The sequence below is a fragment of the Anopheles coustani genome, chromosome 3 (genome assembly GCF_943734705.1).
Source record: "Anopheles coustani chromosome 3, idAnoCousDA_361_x.2, whole genome shotgun sequence".
NCBI lineage: Eukaryota > Metazoa > Arthropoda > Insecta > Diptera > Culicidae > Anopheles > Anopheles coustani.
Window position 1 is genome coordinate 93,024,442 of NC_071288.1, and position 16,512 is coordinate 93,040,953.

Below are 16,512 nucleotides of genomic sequence, written 5' to 3' on the forward strand. Positions count from 1 at the left end.
CTCCCCCCACTAACCAGCTTAAGAGAAGTTTTTTTACCTTACGTGGTTTGAGTAAAGAATACGGGACAACTTCGGTTACGTCTTCACATTGATAGCTTTTCCCTTCGGCTTGAACGGCTTTCATTGGGTGTAATTTTGTTGTAGATTGATTGTGTTTTATTGCTGCCGGTACTTCCGTTGCTTTTGTACGGCCATTTTCACGCACGCCTGTTCAACATCCATCGATTCTGTTCTGTTCCTTACACACTAACATTATAACGAGTAATAATCAATCAATAGTTAACGCTAGCACATCGTAGCAGCTCCAAGGGTTGCCCTGATCAAATCAAGGAAGAATGAGCGAAAAGTTAAACACATAGAAATCATGTTTAAGGGAGGAAAATTTGAGCTCCCTCCTGGGGAGAGGGGGAATCATGAACGGTTTCCACTTGAATGAAAACAGTCAAATCCAGTTTTAGCCAGCACAGATGAAACACATAATATTTTGAAATTTACAGCTACGACCTTATCATCTGGGAAAGAGTAAAAAGTTACTTGACAAACGAACGAGAAGAAGTTGCTTCAACGCGATTATCCAGCGGAAAGCCTATCAGCTTAACTAATTCGACACAGATACAGATGCTTGCGAGTGGGAAAACATCCCACTCCGATTATACGCTATATGTTTTCTAGGTCCGCGACGATTGTTTTCGCCCTTCGTTCGTTAACATAAACCATTACGTGGTGATTTGAATATTTTCCAAAGCAAAAGGAAAACGTTGAAAGATAAAAAATAAAACAAAGAAAAAATTGAACCGATCCCTACGCAACCGTGAAGGGACCCATTACTGAACCCTTTACTCTCCCTTTCGGGATCGAAATAAACTTTGTCAATTTTGGGGATGCATCGTTACCCGCGTCCGTATCATCTTCAGATCCCCTGCCCTTTCCTTCTCCTGTCGTCAGCTCAGATTTGCGATGTAAACTTTTGGATTTGCCGCCTCGGCAGATCGCCAAACACTGCGTCCCCGTGGACGCTCTTCGCGATTGCCTTGATGCTGGCCGCTATATCAACTGCCTCCTCGGTCATCTGGAACAGGTGAAAGGAACAATTAGTATCCAGAGGATCCAGAGGTATTCGTTCGGTGCCCCCACCCTGTGCCTTACCTCATCGAGATCATCGTCGTTCCCACGGAACGGTGTCATCGGCTTCGGTGTTGAAATCGGAAGACTTCTTGCTATCGAACTATTCTGTCGGTACGGCATACGCGGTATGCGCATGCCTCCCTCCTGATTGTTGTTGTCGGTAGTATCTAAGGCGCATGATTTAAATAATATTTTTTAATTTAATTTTTAAATCCTTGGACCAAGGAAAAAAATCAATCGTTCTCACCATCGTAATCACATTCATCCTCGTCCGAGTAAGTGTCCGGCGGAGGCGTTTTGTCGTTTTCCATACCGTCGATATCGAACAGGCAGTCCGCATCGAGCGCATGGTTGTTGCCGCCACTGTTGCTACTAAACCTATGCGCACCCATGAGGCCGCCAACGTTGCCCGGCATACCCGGCGACGACCCCGTCAGGCCGCTGTTCTGGTTGGCAAAGAGATTTGTACTGCTGGAATGTTGCTGCTGCTGCTGTTGAGTTGGTGGTTTGTTAATGGCACCTCGGTTCGTAGTAGTATTGTTGTTGATGGTATTAGCAACACTGTTGCTGAGCGCTGGCCGCATGCCGGCGGCGATCGATTGTGACCTTAAGGCGCCACTTCCCCCGTTGGTCGCTTCCTGACCATCCAAAGCGAACGAATTGGACGAGATGGATGAAGTCCTCGAGTTTTGTTCTACTCGCTGCGATTTGACCTCACCCGTGCTCATGGCGGACGATTCCGTAGAGCTACCGACTACACTACCACCGCCGCCGCCACTAGATCCTCCGTGTACCATCGACGGTGGACTGTTTCCGGTCGACATTGGCATACACTCCGGTGTTGGCGGAGGTGTTTCCATCTGACTGCCTGGCTGGGAATCGGAAACCCCTCCAGCACCGGCCGTTGTGGTCACATTCGTCATCAGCTGGGCGAGGGCTTTCGCAGGGACTGGACCACCGCCTACGACCGCTTTCTCATCACCTCCCTCCTCCATGCGCCGATCTCCGCCACTAGTGGAGCGCACCATCGTGGGCATTTTCACGGCGTTCCCAATCGTCGTCGTCGTTGTCGTCGTCGGCGGCACTGCAGCATCGCCACTTTTGTTAGCTTCTAGTTCAGGTACAAAGCTTTGCGCCAGGAACAGATAGTCCTGCTCCGCCCGGTCACGCATGTTGCACAGCTGCTCGTTCAGCTCTTGCGTAAAGCGCGCGATGCGCTCGTTTGCCAGCTGCGTTTCGGCGCGCATAAACGCCCTCAGCTGTTCCAGCAGTTCGTTGCTGTCGTTCGTGCTGTCGAGCGTGTTGGCCGCGGCATTGAACAGGCTGCGGTACTCGTCCTTCCGGTAGAACCCACGGAAGTCCGCGGCGCGCCCATCAAGCATGATTCTGTACGCGGGCGAATAGTTCTCCTGGGCCATCCGTTGCGCAATGGCTTCGGCGGTAGTCTGGAGGAATACAAACAAGGGAGGATACAATTCCTATATTAGCAAGCAAATACTTTCTAGCGCACAGATCACTTACAGCAAGGGACGGGTTGACGAGGAGCGCCGTAGGATTTCCTAGAGGATCGCGGGCGAACACTAGGCAGCTGCAGTTCAAACATTTGCTCACCTCCCAGCGTTCGCACAAGAGTGGTTTCAACAATGTCGTCAGTTGAACACTCACGTTCGCCTCCGGTAGGGGTCCAATGGCCTGTAGCGAGAAAACTAACATAAGTAAATGTACAATTAATCAAATTTCATGTATCTAAGACCTGATCTATTTGGGGGTCCGCGACAGCCGAGCGGTAGCGCCGGTTAGAAAATCGGCCCACGCCGGGGCTCACCACCTCGACGGCGTGGGTTCGAATCCCAACCGAGACCGGACCCTCCCCTGTACGAGAGGACTGACTATCCACGTACAACAGGGAAACAAGTCTCGTAAGCCCTTAACGGGCAGGCATGACCAAGAGGTCGTTACGCCAAGAAGAAGAAGAAGAAGAAGAAGACCTGTTCCCCAATAGCCTTCCATATAGTTACTACCAGTGTTACCAAAAACAATAGCGTCTAAAAGTATTCATGGATTTTTTTTTAAACATCTTTAGATGATGTTTCAACTGCATGAACTTAAGTGTAATAATTACGAATGAAATTACAATCGACCTTAAGCACAATTTAAATTATATCCACTTTAATCGATTGGTAACTTTTGATCATCTTGGTTGCACTGGATACCAAGATCCTTAACGTTTATCCTTTATTAATGGCATTCAACTTTTGAAAGGATGACAACAGCCTAAAAGAATCCACTTCCATCCAACTGGAAGATACTTAAATATAATTTAACGTAATTTAATAAATCAGGAAACCCCTGTTTAGATACAAAAAAAAGTCAAACAAATTAATGTTTACAAGAATTACAATCGTATGCTAACGCATGGATTGCTTTGTGCAGGTGTAAAAAGAAAAGTTGTAGAGCGATGCAATTAGTAATCAAGTCGAGATGTTGGGTAAATTAAAAGATGCACTGACAAACATTGTCATACCAACCACTCAGTTACCATAGATTCCATTCTTACAACGGTATGCGGAGGTGTGCATCTTGGTGTGTTCGTCGTTTCTCTCGCTAATCTAGCTGAATAGTTTAGAAAATAAAATAAAATCATTGGTGATGCGCGTAGCCGGCCCTTTTTGGAGGTGGGCTCGCTTTGCATACGGAAACGGCAATCTTCTGCTTTTTCCCTTCTGCGTTTAGTGCACAATTTGAATAAATTATTCTAAGTATATCTTCATCCCGCGGCTTAACGTCACACCCTTTTCCGACTGCGGGTACCTCAGGGTGGAAGGGAAAAAACAAAGCACCATTCTCGCGCGTTCCTTCGCCGTGTGTGTCGCTCGCTCAGGCGGCTCAGAACAAAACCAAAAACAAATCCAAACCCAGCGCAAAGACGACGACGCAAGCGTCGGCCGACGGCGTTCGGAAGCGCTTTCGGGCGTCAGAAACGGTCACAGGAAGTCGAGTGGCCAGCGACAACGAAGGGGGAATGCGCATACAACCTAGAGCAGCAAAACACCACCACCTACACGCCACCGGTGCGCGGTCAATACCGAAACCGAACCGCTTCCCCCCGCGCGTGTTGCCACCATCACCACCCGCACTCGTCATATTTGTCGTGATTATATTTTCGTGTCCATCGTTTGTGTGTGCCGAGTACACTGTGGCCGTACCGGCTCGGGTGTCGGGTGTTTTATTTTATTTTAGGTGTGTTTTTTCCTCCCATTAGTTTGTGGGTTTCGAAAGACGAAGGAAGGGCGGGGGACGTGGTTTGGTCCGCGATTACACTCTGCTCGGTTCGCGGGGTGTGTATTGGCTGTGGAATAAACCGCAAGCTTGGCCAAAAAGAGTTGTTATTGGTATGGCATTATATTTGCTTGTGTTGTTCGTTCGTTCGTTGTTTACCGAACCAGTTCGATATACAACACACATGGTTCGATATTTTCAGTCCACTCTAAATATGATTAGATGGTTGAAGGCGGTTCATTTTTGTGCAATGCTGAAGCGATAAAAATTAATTGCTATCAGCATAAAAGCTACTCGGTTCGCTCATCACTTATTGTTACGGTTTAATACAGCCAGCATGATGAAGACATCTATTTCAAACGTTTCTTCAAAATATACAGCGACAGAGACAATCATTTGTAAGCATTTTATATATTGTTTCTCTCAAGTCCTACAAAAATTTCAAATAGGATGGATCAACATCAACGGAATACCCCATTGTGTGCTCGTCGTAGTTTAAGTTATCCTAACCCGATGCTACAGTGAAGAATGTGGCAGCATCCAGAACATCCACATGGCTCTAGTGTGCCCATCCAAAGCACATGTGTCTACTAAATAACGGATAAGATTGGCAAGAAAACATGCTTGATGAACTTGGTTCTTGTTATCCAACAACTGAATAAAGGTAATTGAAAAAACAATTTAGACAGTGACTATAGCATAAACAGTACACTTCACTGCAATCATTGGCTATCTATTGGAGAGAAGATTTTTATCACGATAAACCGAAGAGTTGTACGAATACAAATTTGAATGAAATACAATTTCACGATGAACACAAAATCCCAGTTGCATCCATAAAATCTTAAACGATTCTTTAAAAAGAATCTACAAATAAGAGGTTGCATCATATTAGTTGAGGTATTATTACTTCATTTAACGTGTGCGTGTGTGTTAGGGATGTTTGAAAACCCAAAAAAAAGAACTCAAAAGAACAGAAAAGTTCCATCCATCTCTGACGGCCACCACCAACACCAGACAGCCCTAACTGGTCGAAACGCGTACGTTTGTGTCGTTGTGTGTGGTGAAACCTTTCGGTGCGATAAGTGCATGGCCGACGGATGCCGTATGTCCGCGCACACAGGATGCACGGACGCAGGCGGCGGCCGCCGGTCGGCAAGATGGTGGCGGAAAGGGTCGACGATTCGAGATTGCGTCCGTAAGTGTGCGCCCCCGGGGTTTTTTTGTTCCGATCGTCGTGGCGTTTCGTCAGAGAACAAAGAGTTAGCAAAAACTCTTTTCTTCAAGGGGTACATCATCTTTTTCATGAAGAAATTAGTTTATTTTTACTTGAGTAAAAGCTGTTAAATGTTTAAGACCCTTTTACAGCAAAAAGGGTTTCACATTCCAGCGTTCACCAGCCAACCTTGGTCCACGGCGAGTGTCGACTGTTTTTTATTAAACAGCAAATCGATCGAGTTTCAACCCGTTGCCGGTTTGCATCATGTTATCGCTTTTGCACTTGCAATGTTGTTTTCTGTTGCCTCTTTCATTCAGTTGGCATAGTTATTGCGCCACGTTCCCTTTACCTTTCCCGAGCGCCCTACGCCGCACCAGCTGGAAGGACACAAGGGCAAACGGAAAAATGCCGGCCGGCAAACCAACACCAACAACATCGTATGAAACCACCCTTGCTGCAACCAGGAAAGTGAACTTCGTGTAAATGTGATAACGATCGCTGCAAACGATACTATACGATTTAATCTGGAAATTGCACAAATAAGAAGTAATTCAATTTGAAGGTGTTGTATGCATTTATCAAACACATACTTATCAATTGTTTCAAGAACAGCTACAGCATGTTATTTGAATTTTTTACAAAAGTAATTAAATTAGATTAATCGTAGCGAAGCAACAAAAGCCCAGAGTATATTGAAGTAAATATGTTTGTTGCAGAACTTTTCTCCTTTATCGAATCCTCTCTAAGAAGATCAGGGCCTATTCCGATCGTGTCATTTACTTAATTTGCTAAGGAAATGTATTAGAAGGCAATCGGAATCGTTAACTCAGGCTATTTATGTTGTCCAAACAACGCAGCAGAAACTGATAACGTACAAATCCGGGCCGGAGTGAAGCGATCACGCCCAAAGGGAGGCGCGAGAGGGAAAGTGATTCCTGGTTCTTACGAAAGAATACACCAACCGATTACGCCTTTGCTACAGTGTTGGTGGTGAAAAGATGATGATCACTTTCTAAAAACCCACTGCGCTGTGGTCGCTGATTCTGACCGGAATGTTCTCCCCTTCGATTTTCACTTCCTGTTCCCCCCCAGCAGGACGGATAGGGTGATGGGGTGGCGAAGAACATCACCGGTTCCGATTAGGATGCGACGACATCATCTCATCGTACAGGCAGTGATGTTTATTCAATCGTCTTTCCCCCTACCGCCGGCTCCACTCGGCAAAATATAGATGTGATGTGTTAAATAATGCATTCCTTGGGTTGCAAAGTTAGGAATTCTTTTAAAGGTTCGACCTCATATTCACTTTGGGCTGTTGAAAGAGTAATCAGTTTCCCCTTTTCAGGGGATTACATTACAAACATCCCGCAGAGTTCGGAAGGAGAAGAGAATCCTTGGACAAGCTAATGACGTTGTGTGTGGTGACGCACAAGGAAGAAGGAACAAACAGGTCCGTGCAAGGGCCGGCAGCAAAGCAAAAGAGAACAATCTCGGATGCTTTTCGTGACGTTTAAGAACTGCGACGCAATAAACTAACACGTGTGTGCGTTTGTGTGTTCTAGCCCATCCTTTTTTTTATCGTGCGTCCCTAAGGAATGCATCGTGACCGTGTCCTTTACCGGCTCGTATTTCGAGCAAGCTTTCACGTAACTTCCTATGGAAGTGTATGGACATTTCGATGAATGCAACGTTGGTGTTTAACACTTACCTCTTGGAAGAAACAGGCCAGCTCGCGAGATTTTCCATCGACGATGCCGGTGGTTCCTCCTCCTCCTGCTGCCGTTCCTGGTGGCACCGGTCGCCGTGGTACGTTCGGATCACTTTTTAGCGTCTCTTGTACGGGGTGGGTGATATTGAGGAAACTCTCATCGTTTACGGTTATCGACACGTTCAGGCACTGACAGGTAAACATGGTCACCGACCGGCCTTCCACGCTTGTGTTTGGTCCGTCCTTATGCCACGGCCGAGCGAACGATTCTGTTAGAAATCGCGGCGGGACGAAGAATCACCACCGGCACAAACGGGCACACAAATGCAACTGCAACTGCAACGGCAACGGTATGCGCTGCAAACACTACAAGCACAATCTGTAAATACGGGTGTGAGAGTGCGTTTGTTTCTTCTTTGTTCGCACGATTGTTTTGTCGCGTTTTTTTTTATTATTTTCCTAGCGTTTGGGTACTCGGCGATGCGCGTTCCAGATCGAACGATGGTGTCGGGGGAACAAAACTCTTTAACCTCACTCGGATGCACAGCGGAAAGGAGTCGGTTGCCGTGAAGAGTAGGTAGCAGGAGGGGTTTGTTCAAGATCTTTGCTTGCGGCTTTTTCTTTTTTCTTCGATGCCACTGCTCTATGTTTACTGCGATCCACCTAGTGGCACGATGGATTATATCTAACAGCACCGGATCAAATAATCTGCAAAGTATTCTCCGATGCGCTTCGCGAGGGGGTGGGAAGGACCGCAAAGTATGTACCTCAGCAAACTGTGCCCGTTTGGTTGTTTTCGTCGGTTCTCCACGAATAAACGCGATTTCGTATGATTTTAAGAAGAGTAGCACTGATAGGAAAACGGAGAAGAAGGCACACTCCGCTCGAACTCGCCTGCAATCCGCGATAGGTCTCTGAAATCTACAAGCGGCGACTGTGCTGCATTCGATTTCTATATTGCTAGTGAACTGAGCTTTGCTACTGGGATATTGAAGCAAGCAAAATGGAGACCGTTCTTTCCGAAAATGCCAGCGCCTGACACAACAACTGCCTTTGCTGCTGCTACTTTGTTTCGCCGTTTCTTACTTCTCGCACAAGATGTGTACATCTAGATGTCAGTGGCAAGGTTTATAGTGTACTTCATCTTGAAGTGTTCCGAAATGTACATTGCAAAAGGTTACAATTATTTGTCTTTTGATTGTGATACACGATTGTTAATAGTTTCATTATTAAGAAATATAGTCCTCCTTACAACTCCAGCGTTTAAGTTGCACCGTGTTTTGTTTAAATCCTCTCATCTTCGAGCTGAAACGCTCGAAAGAATCGTCAACTTCCAATTAAAATGACAGCTGTTAGCAAAAATGCATTTTCTTATTGGATTTAGTTTAAACGAAAAGAAAAGCGGTTGCAACTGACTGCACATGCAGAATTATTGTTGTTTCAGCTGCACCTGGAATAATTGGAGCGTATAATTGATATATATTGATCGTTTTCTAATTTACAAGACAATACCTAAAGGAAAAAAGATAAGAAAGCCAGATACATCTTAGATCTAACATAAAAGTCAACATTGAAACAAATTAGTATCGTTCATATTAAAAAAGAATTTATTGAAACGACAGCTGTTCGATGTTGATGATAAATTCTTTCAAATGATGGTGAATTTGTGAATATGAACGGTTGAACGGACCGCGCTCCTTGTCGATTACCTGCGGTCGTTGGTGAAAGTAACTCGGCGTAACTTCTACCTTGCACTGCACACAGCTGCTTACGCACGATAATTCACTTCGCTAGCCCAATGTTCTGTTGCTTCAGACACGCACCTACGTTCTCTCCCCTCTCTCCTCTTTAATACGATCCAGAATTGTCTCTACGGTTAAGGTTCGGCTGCTATCGAGTTTTTTCTTCGATTTTCACACACGATAAATAGAGAAACAGTCAAATCTGTTCACGGCACTATGTTCACTGACGCTGGGCCAGCTCGGCCTGGGCGACTGCCACCGAGTTGATGTTGTCTTGAACGAGAGTAAGATTTGTCTTCCATGAAAGCAGCAGATCACGCAGCTGCTGCCACTGCGGGCGACCGAACGTGCGGTGCATTGTGCTGGAGATGTGCACCTTCCGCGCACGCTGATCCATTCGGGCGCGGACCAGCTTCGTTTTTAACACCTCGATGATGAACGGTTCCACCTCTTCTTCCTTGATCTGAAGCTCATCCTGCAGTTGCTGGAAGGTCATTTCAGGATTGCTTTCCGCCAACTGCATGAAGGACAACAGTCGCATCTTTTTGATGTTTTGTTCATGGTTCAGCCCTACAAAGATAAACAACGAATTCGATTAAAGATCTTGTGATTACAGATGCACTTGGATGATCCGTACCCTGCGAGTTGACGAATTCCTTATGATTCTTGTAGAACTGAAGATAACTTGGAAGCTTTTCTGATACAAAGACCGACAGAAGATCGTGGATCAGTTCTCCTTCGAGGAAACGGACCGGTTTCAGCGATAGCAAAGGATCGAGGAGGAACGTATTGGGATCAGCCAGAGCGGTCACGATGCATTTCATTGCATCCTCGCGTGCGTACGATGCATTCTCGGCCGTGTACGTGCCAAGCAGCTCGATCATCACCTTAGACGCCAGCTCACTGTTGGTGTCCTTCAGGACATCATGCAGCAAGCGATACAGTTTCTGCATCTGCTCATTCGACGGCGGGCACTGAGCAAATTGTGCCTTCAACTGCTCCACGCCTGTGAATACTTCCTTTACCTGATTCACCTGTTTGGCCACCTGCACCAGGTGATAGTACACATGGTAACGAAGTGGGGAGGTCACCTCCAAGTTGCTAAACAAACGCCACAAGCTGAAAAAAGGGGACGAGGTGGTGTATATAGGTATAAACAGATTTCCGTTTTAATAGTACTCACGATTGCAGGCAAACTCGAGCAAGACTGGGCTCCTTCGCTTTTGTCATCTTGTCGCAGAATGAAAGAATCAGGTTCTCTCCGCGCTCCAATGGAATGGAAACGATGATGGACACAACACTGTTCAGCACGGCGTCAATTTCGTCCGGTGTGTGCGAGTTATCCTTGAAGCACACATCGCAAACTCCGATGATCTTGTGTAGATCATCTTCGATGCCTTTGCTAGACTTTTCCTCGCTGATTTCAGCCCCGAGTTTCTTGAAGAACTTCCGCAACTCTTGGGCCTAACAAGTACAGCGAAACATAACCTCAATTACAGGTCGCCGACGTAGAGCACTCTCTAAGAAGCAGATGAAGCACTGCTCACCGCGATGATATTTTATACTCCTTCATGTCCTTACCTGATCGTCGATCTCGGCATCGATAAAAACAGCGGGACCCTGCATTGTGCAGCCGGTTTAATGTAATATTTCCGCACAACAAACGGGTCGCACAACACGTCGCAAGATTAGTTCGTCAAGAAGCACTGGTAGGTAGTGTTGGCAGAATCGGGATTCGAAGACCCGAGGATTCGATCCCTTGGAATGACGGATTCAATTTGAATGATGACGCTGATTTGTCCCTGAATTAAAAAAAATGCCACTCTTTTGATTTTCTTACGTAAAACATTCAATGAATTTAACAAATGATATGAAAAATCGGCAAGTTAGATGTATACGCATGATATAAGGGATTGGGACTCGGAATGGATTTGAATTGAAAGGTTCGAGTCCCTTCAGGGATTCAATTTTCCCACCACTAGGAAAGCATGCCAGCGAGCAAAATTGACAGCAGTGCTGCCTGATATTCCAAAACATTACTTTTTGACCAAGGTTAGTTGAATAAGCTTCAAACAACTGAGGCAGCGCTCTGTCAGCTATCGAACAAGACAAACACGACAAACACGACAAAAAAAAAACGATCAAACCCAAGCAATCGTATGGAGGTGCTCTGTCAACCTGCATCTAACATGTCAGACAAAGGCAGCGCTCTGTCAGCTATCGAACAAGACAAACACGACAAACACGACAAAAAAAAAACGATCAAACCCAAGCAATCGTATGGAGGTGCTCTGTCAACCTGCATCGAACATGTCCGACAAACACGACACAGAACAAAACAGTTTGATTTTGTCGTGCAGGGCTGTATCCCACGGTGAAACTGTATATACCTTGTTTATTCTGCTACCTTGCTGCTGGGATGAGTGACAGTTCTTCACGACAATTCGCAGAGCACCCTTCGAACAGTGTCGTGTTTGTCGTGTTTGTTGGACTGTTCACAGAGCGCTGCCAAACACGACACAGAACAAAACAGTTTGATTTTGTCGTGCAGGGCTGTATCCCACGGTGAAACTGTATATACCTTGTTTATTCTGCTACCTTGCTGCTGGGATGAGTGACAGTTCTTCACGACAAGTCGCAGAGCACCCTTCGAACAGTGTCGTGTTTGTCGTGTTTGTTGGACTGTTCACAGAGCGCTGCCTGAGTTTGTAATTTAATTTAAAAAGTTTATAAAATGAAAGGGATTTTTACCTTTTACATCAACAACCATTTACTTATATAGTTCGTACGGTCCGTAAATGGGGGTTTGTATTTTTCTGTATTTCACTGCAGATATCGAATCACGTGATATTCGTGATCACGACACCGATTGAGATGGTTATGGTCCACACTAGACCGTTTGCGTTCCATAAACGTGTGAAGTGCACGTGGTCTATGTAGATTTCGTATATATTTTCCTTACCTTTTAAAAAAACTTGAAAGCGATTTACTTCAAGTTCATGGAACCAACATCTTGTCTGTAATATCAAATTTATTCTGAATAAAAAAAAAGAGACTCGTGGAATCGCTTTATATGTCAATATTTATTTTTCCTTTTTTTTGCCATCCGTTTGTTCGATCCATCTTTTCTTGTCTCGTCTCGTTTCATTTCAATTTCGAAAATTGCTCTATAGGCTTACATGCTATGGTAGCTCATCGAACTGCGCTACCAAGAACCGGATTCATGTCTTAAGTTTTGTCAGTTTTTTTTTGGGTACTATCTGTTATAGTCCTGTTCTTCGGCAGGGCCCAGTTTTTTTTCCTTTCAAAACCATTCCGTGCTTACCTTGCTGTTCTTTCTTTTTAATTTTGCAACATTTCAATCCTTTTGCTACTGCCCTTTGCCTAATTCTTTGCGCCAATGTCGTTTTTTTCTTAAATTCAGCATCTCGCTGTTCGTTAGTCGTGCAATCCTACGCGAACGCTCGTCGCATTCGAATGCCGATAAAATATATTGATTTATTAGATTTTTTTATTTCCCCATTTTACGATTGTTTATTACCATACACACACGAACAATGTTGCAGTTTGTTTTATTTCGATAGAGTTACGATAGAGTTTGCGTAAGTGTGACGGGGAGTTTTTTCAGTTATTTTCATTTTTCATTTGGAGTGTCTTCACCTCCAATACTTGCCCAGTTCTAAAGATGATGGTTTAGTTGCTTTACTATGTTATTGGATTTGTTTTTATGTTTCGTTTGGGAGATTTTATGTTCGTTTCGTGTAGGATTTACAATAACTTCAATGAGTGTTTGAACTATTTGAGGAATTTTTTGTCTAAATTTCAGAGTTTTCAGAAGTGATTGATCGAGTTTCACGAAATTTGTCTTTACGTCTCCTACTTTCTTTGCCTTGCTATGAATCAATGAAATCATACTCAACAAAACCGTGTGATTCGTACCGATTCCGCAGTGTTGCCGCTTGATGTAGTGGATATAACATATGAATCAGATAATTTCTCTATTTTGATATATGTATCTATGTTTATATGTATATATATTTATACTCATGTATAGGATTCGTCGGAGTTGTATAAAATTATGTACAATCGTAGTGTTTTCCATGCCTGTATATGTGTCTAAACACAAATAAGCGGACGTAAAGTAAATGAGAGAAAAATCTCATTTCGCTGGTTTGATCTAACTTATTTATAAAGAATAATAGATGATTTAAACAGGAAAATAAAGCGAAAAATAAGCTTATATTGCTACGGTACTACGTGCCATATCTTTCAATGTATATAAGTGTATGTAAAAATAATTTTAAGGTAAGAATAAAAAAAATCTGGTGGAAAACTAGTGGAAAGTATGTAGTTGTTGAGTTACGTTGACAAAGTTCATCGAAACGAAAACATAACAATAATTTGTATTCCAAATTTTCCATAGGTTTTCCTATTCGCCACAGGAAAAGCTTTCAAAACTGAATAAATAATCACTAATCGACATGTTTTTATGAAGGGTGCGAAATGAGCCGTTTGAAAAACCAATAATTTTCTGTTGCTGGATATGTTGCACCCAACTCTGACTGCTGCCTGAATGTCTCCTCCCTTGATATCCGTTCTCGTGATGCTTTTTCTTCTAATTTTTTTTTTCTAATATATCCTGTAATCCTGTTTTCCGATATGTGGGAATAAACGCGTGATATAGTCGACTTTAAAGATAGGTCTATTTGTTTTCTCTTACATTGACGTGTTCATTTTTTCCTCTCTCACTTGATTCTCTTGACCGCTATAGTAAGTTCTTTCCTTTCGTTCATTATTGTTTTTACTTCCTGCTATGACTTAGACTTTAGAAAAAGAAAAAGCTTGAACTTATGAGCTTCCTAAGCCAGCTTTTTCCTGTTATTCTCTGTTCGAAGCTTCAAGCACAATCGATTGTTCTTCCGAAGTAGTCATTTCACAAGAAAACGTCTACAAGGTAATTCCTTGAAACAGTTTCCTTTTGCATCGAGTATTGGGGTAAAATTTGGTTCTAGTTCGAAAATGTGTACTTGTTGCAATTTTATTTATTAATACTTTTCTCAAGTCATTTAAATTTAGCTATTGTCACATGTGAGTTGATGAACCGGTTAATGGAAAGAGCCATTTTGTCGCGGGATTGTAGTGGAGTTCAGTCATCTTTTCGCCGTGACTGTTATACCATCATTTTGCGAGCTTCTTTTATGTAATGTGCCTTCAAAATGGCTAGTATGGAGGAAATACGTAAGGAGCCACCGTAGCGGGCAAAAACAAAACGTAAAGTCGTTTGTTCCCTTCGGCCTTGTCTGTGTTGTGCGCTGTGCCGTGTGACATCGATTTAAAAAAGCTTGAAAATGATTAATTCGTTCTTCCAATGCTTGCCCATCAGGGATCGCCTCTCTAGAGCTTACTCGCATACGACGTACGTGCCAACTTTCCTATCGACCTTGTTCCGAACACAGTGATCTACATCGGCTGACACCAGTCCTTCAACCCGGTGGCCAAGGGTTTCACGAAAATGTGAAACGGATTTCAACGGGCACACATACACACACATACACACAGACCAAACACAAACACGTACATATACGGCCATACACGTACATTACACATACACTCGCCTCATCACGCATACATACTATCTTTTTGTTTTGCCTAGTAGTGTTTTAGTAGGTAGTGGCGCTACTGTAATAATTAATTAATGGATGGTACCCTCGAAAACGCAAACTAATTAGTACAACAGTACACAAAAATGCCTCGTTTTCTACCTCAGGTATTCTGTACACGGTGCCATCGCGAGAAGACGCCACGTGGCAGACACACGGGTTAAAACAGGTCTGAGCTACGGTAGGACAACTCCGGGAAATATTTAGAGTCAGCTAGAACATCCAACAGGAAGTTACTAGACTCGGATCTATCGGCATGTCTACGCCGACATTGATTCGTTCAAATGAAGGGTGGGTTCTTCTCATTCCGCTGAATGTCGCCTATGGATTGAATGTATAACTAGCGTTTGCCTACCTTTTGTTTTCTGCTTTACGTCTAAAAGTATGTTGCCACTACAAACACCCTGCTCCTCCACTATGATTAAATGGTATCCCGGTTCGAAGAGTGTAGAGTTGCGTATATGCATATATCTATATATAATTTGTTTTTTTTTTTATGTATGCAGTTTTATCTTTGCGTTATTGTTCTAGTTTTTTTGTGTGTTGCGTTCTGGGTTTAACTGGCCCAGGCCAATCGAAGCGGCAAGCGGATGAAAAAAGTGGTCGTAAAATGGCGATCCATATGCGGGTCGGAAGCGAACTACCGGAAGAGTACTACCACCGTAGTGTTTCCATCCACGCAACTCTCTTTCTCTCTCTCTCTCTCTCTCTCTCTCTCTCTCTCTCCCTCTCTTTTTCTCTCTATGTACGAGTGGCTGGTATGGTTTAGCCGTTAGTCGTTGTTGTAAAAATTCTAAAAACTGCTAACTTTCGATCAGCCTCGATCCTTCAAGGAAAGCGATGGAGAAAGGTCGTGCCGAAGAAAGAACGTAGGTGGAAGAAGTGGTCACCGGAAAAAAAAGAAACATGTTTCTACACCAAAGCATAGTTTCGTTGCGGAAGGATAAGAGAAAAGAAAAACTCAATCAACTAAACCAAACACCTTTCCATGGACATACGCATTAGCTAATGATTGTATTTTGCAATCTGCTCTGCTTTCCTTAGTTTACTCAGCTCGTTTCGTTCGAATCTCAAAAATCTACTTATTAGCACACTACAACCAAATGAATATTGTGGCTCGAAAAATGGTAGTTGCAACGGGTCTTACGCACAATGAGCTTGTGTTTTTGCTTTGGAACCTGAAATTTGATGCGAAGCAATCTGAGTAGATGGCGAGCTGAAGACATTGATCTCATTTCCCTGTTTTGTTGTAGGATATTCTAATGATAGCACATGCTTCTATCCTACTAGGTTTTATTTGATCGATTTCATTAATACACTACGTGTCGCACATGTTTGTTGAAAATTTAAAATTCTTTTTCAAACGAATTTCCTTCCAACGGTGTGCGCTGTTGTTGATTTGTGTTTCATTTGTTTCAGATCGGAAAGCAGGGAGGTCGACGGATTCAATGTTGCAATACTGATCGAATGGAAGATAATCACGTGGATCAATGATGGAGTCAGATCTGGCTTGTGACAAAGTAGGGTTCCTATAGGTGATCGATTTTCATGATATTCTCGAGTTGTCGTGCAGTTTTTTTTGTTTTGCTGAAGTTTAATGTCTACCTGACATTCTTGTACATTAGCTAAATAACTCTAAACAAGTTTCGGGTTTTCTTTTCGGTTTTTCTACACACTGTTGTCAAATAATCCTTTCTACTTATGTTTGCTCTCTGAAAGGATGCTTTTATATCGTTTGGTTTTGGTATTTTACAACTGTGAAGGAGAAATCTCCTTCCA

At 43.6% G+C, this 16,512-nt stretch overlaps 2 protein-coding genes across 3 annotated transcripts; both read right to left on the minus strand.

Annotated features, from left to right (window-relative positions):
- Window positions 1–410: 410 nt before the first annotated feature.
- LOC131271806 (uncharacterized) lies at window positions 411–8,390 on the minus strand. Of its 2 annotated transcripts, XM_058273352.1 has the most exons (7): window positions 7,332–8,390; window positions 2,647–2,817; window positions 2,183–2,570; window positions 1,839–2,083; window positions 1,373–1,763; window positions 1,147–1,292; window positions 411–1,069 (listed from the first exon to the last, which is right to left on the minus strand). In XM_058273352.1, exons 1-7 carry the CDS (start codon window positions 7,533–7,535, stop codon window positions 947–949), a joined length of 1,668 nt encoding a protein of 555 aa, XP_058129335.1. In that variant the 5' UTR covers window positions 7,536–8,390; the 3' UTR covers window positions 411–946. The 2 variants fall into 2 exon arrangements, with proteins under 2 accessions (XP_058129335.1, XP_058129334.1); XM_058273351.1 differs by having other exon boundaries at window positions 1,373–2,570.
- A 525-nt stretch (window positions 8,391–8,915) lies between these two features.
- LOC131271824 (eukaryotic translation initiation factor 3 subunit M) lies at window positions 8,916–10,789 on the minus strand. Its single transcript, XM_058273377.1, has 4 exons — window positions 10,655–10,789; window positions 10,257–10,537; window positions 9,711–10,192; window positions 8,916–9,643 (listed from the first exon to the last, which is right to left on the minus strand). The coding sequence occupies exons 1-4, from the start codon at window positions 10,697–10,699 to the stop codon at window positions 9,294–9,296; spliced, it is 1,158 nt and encodes a 385-aa protein (XP_058129360.1). The 5' UTR covers window positions 10,700–10,789; the 3' UTR covers window positions 8,916–9,293.
- Between the last annotated feature and the right edge of the window lie 5,723 nt (window positions 10,790–16,512).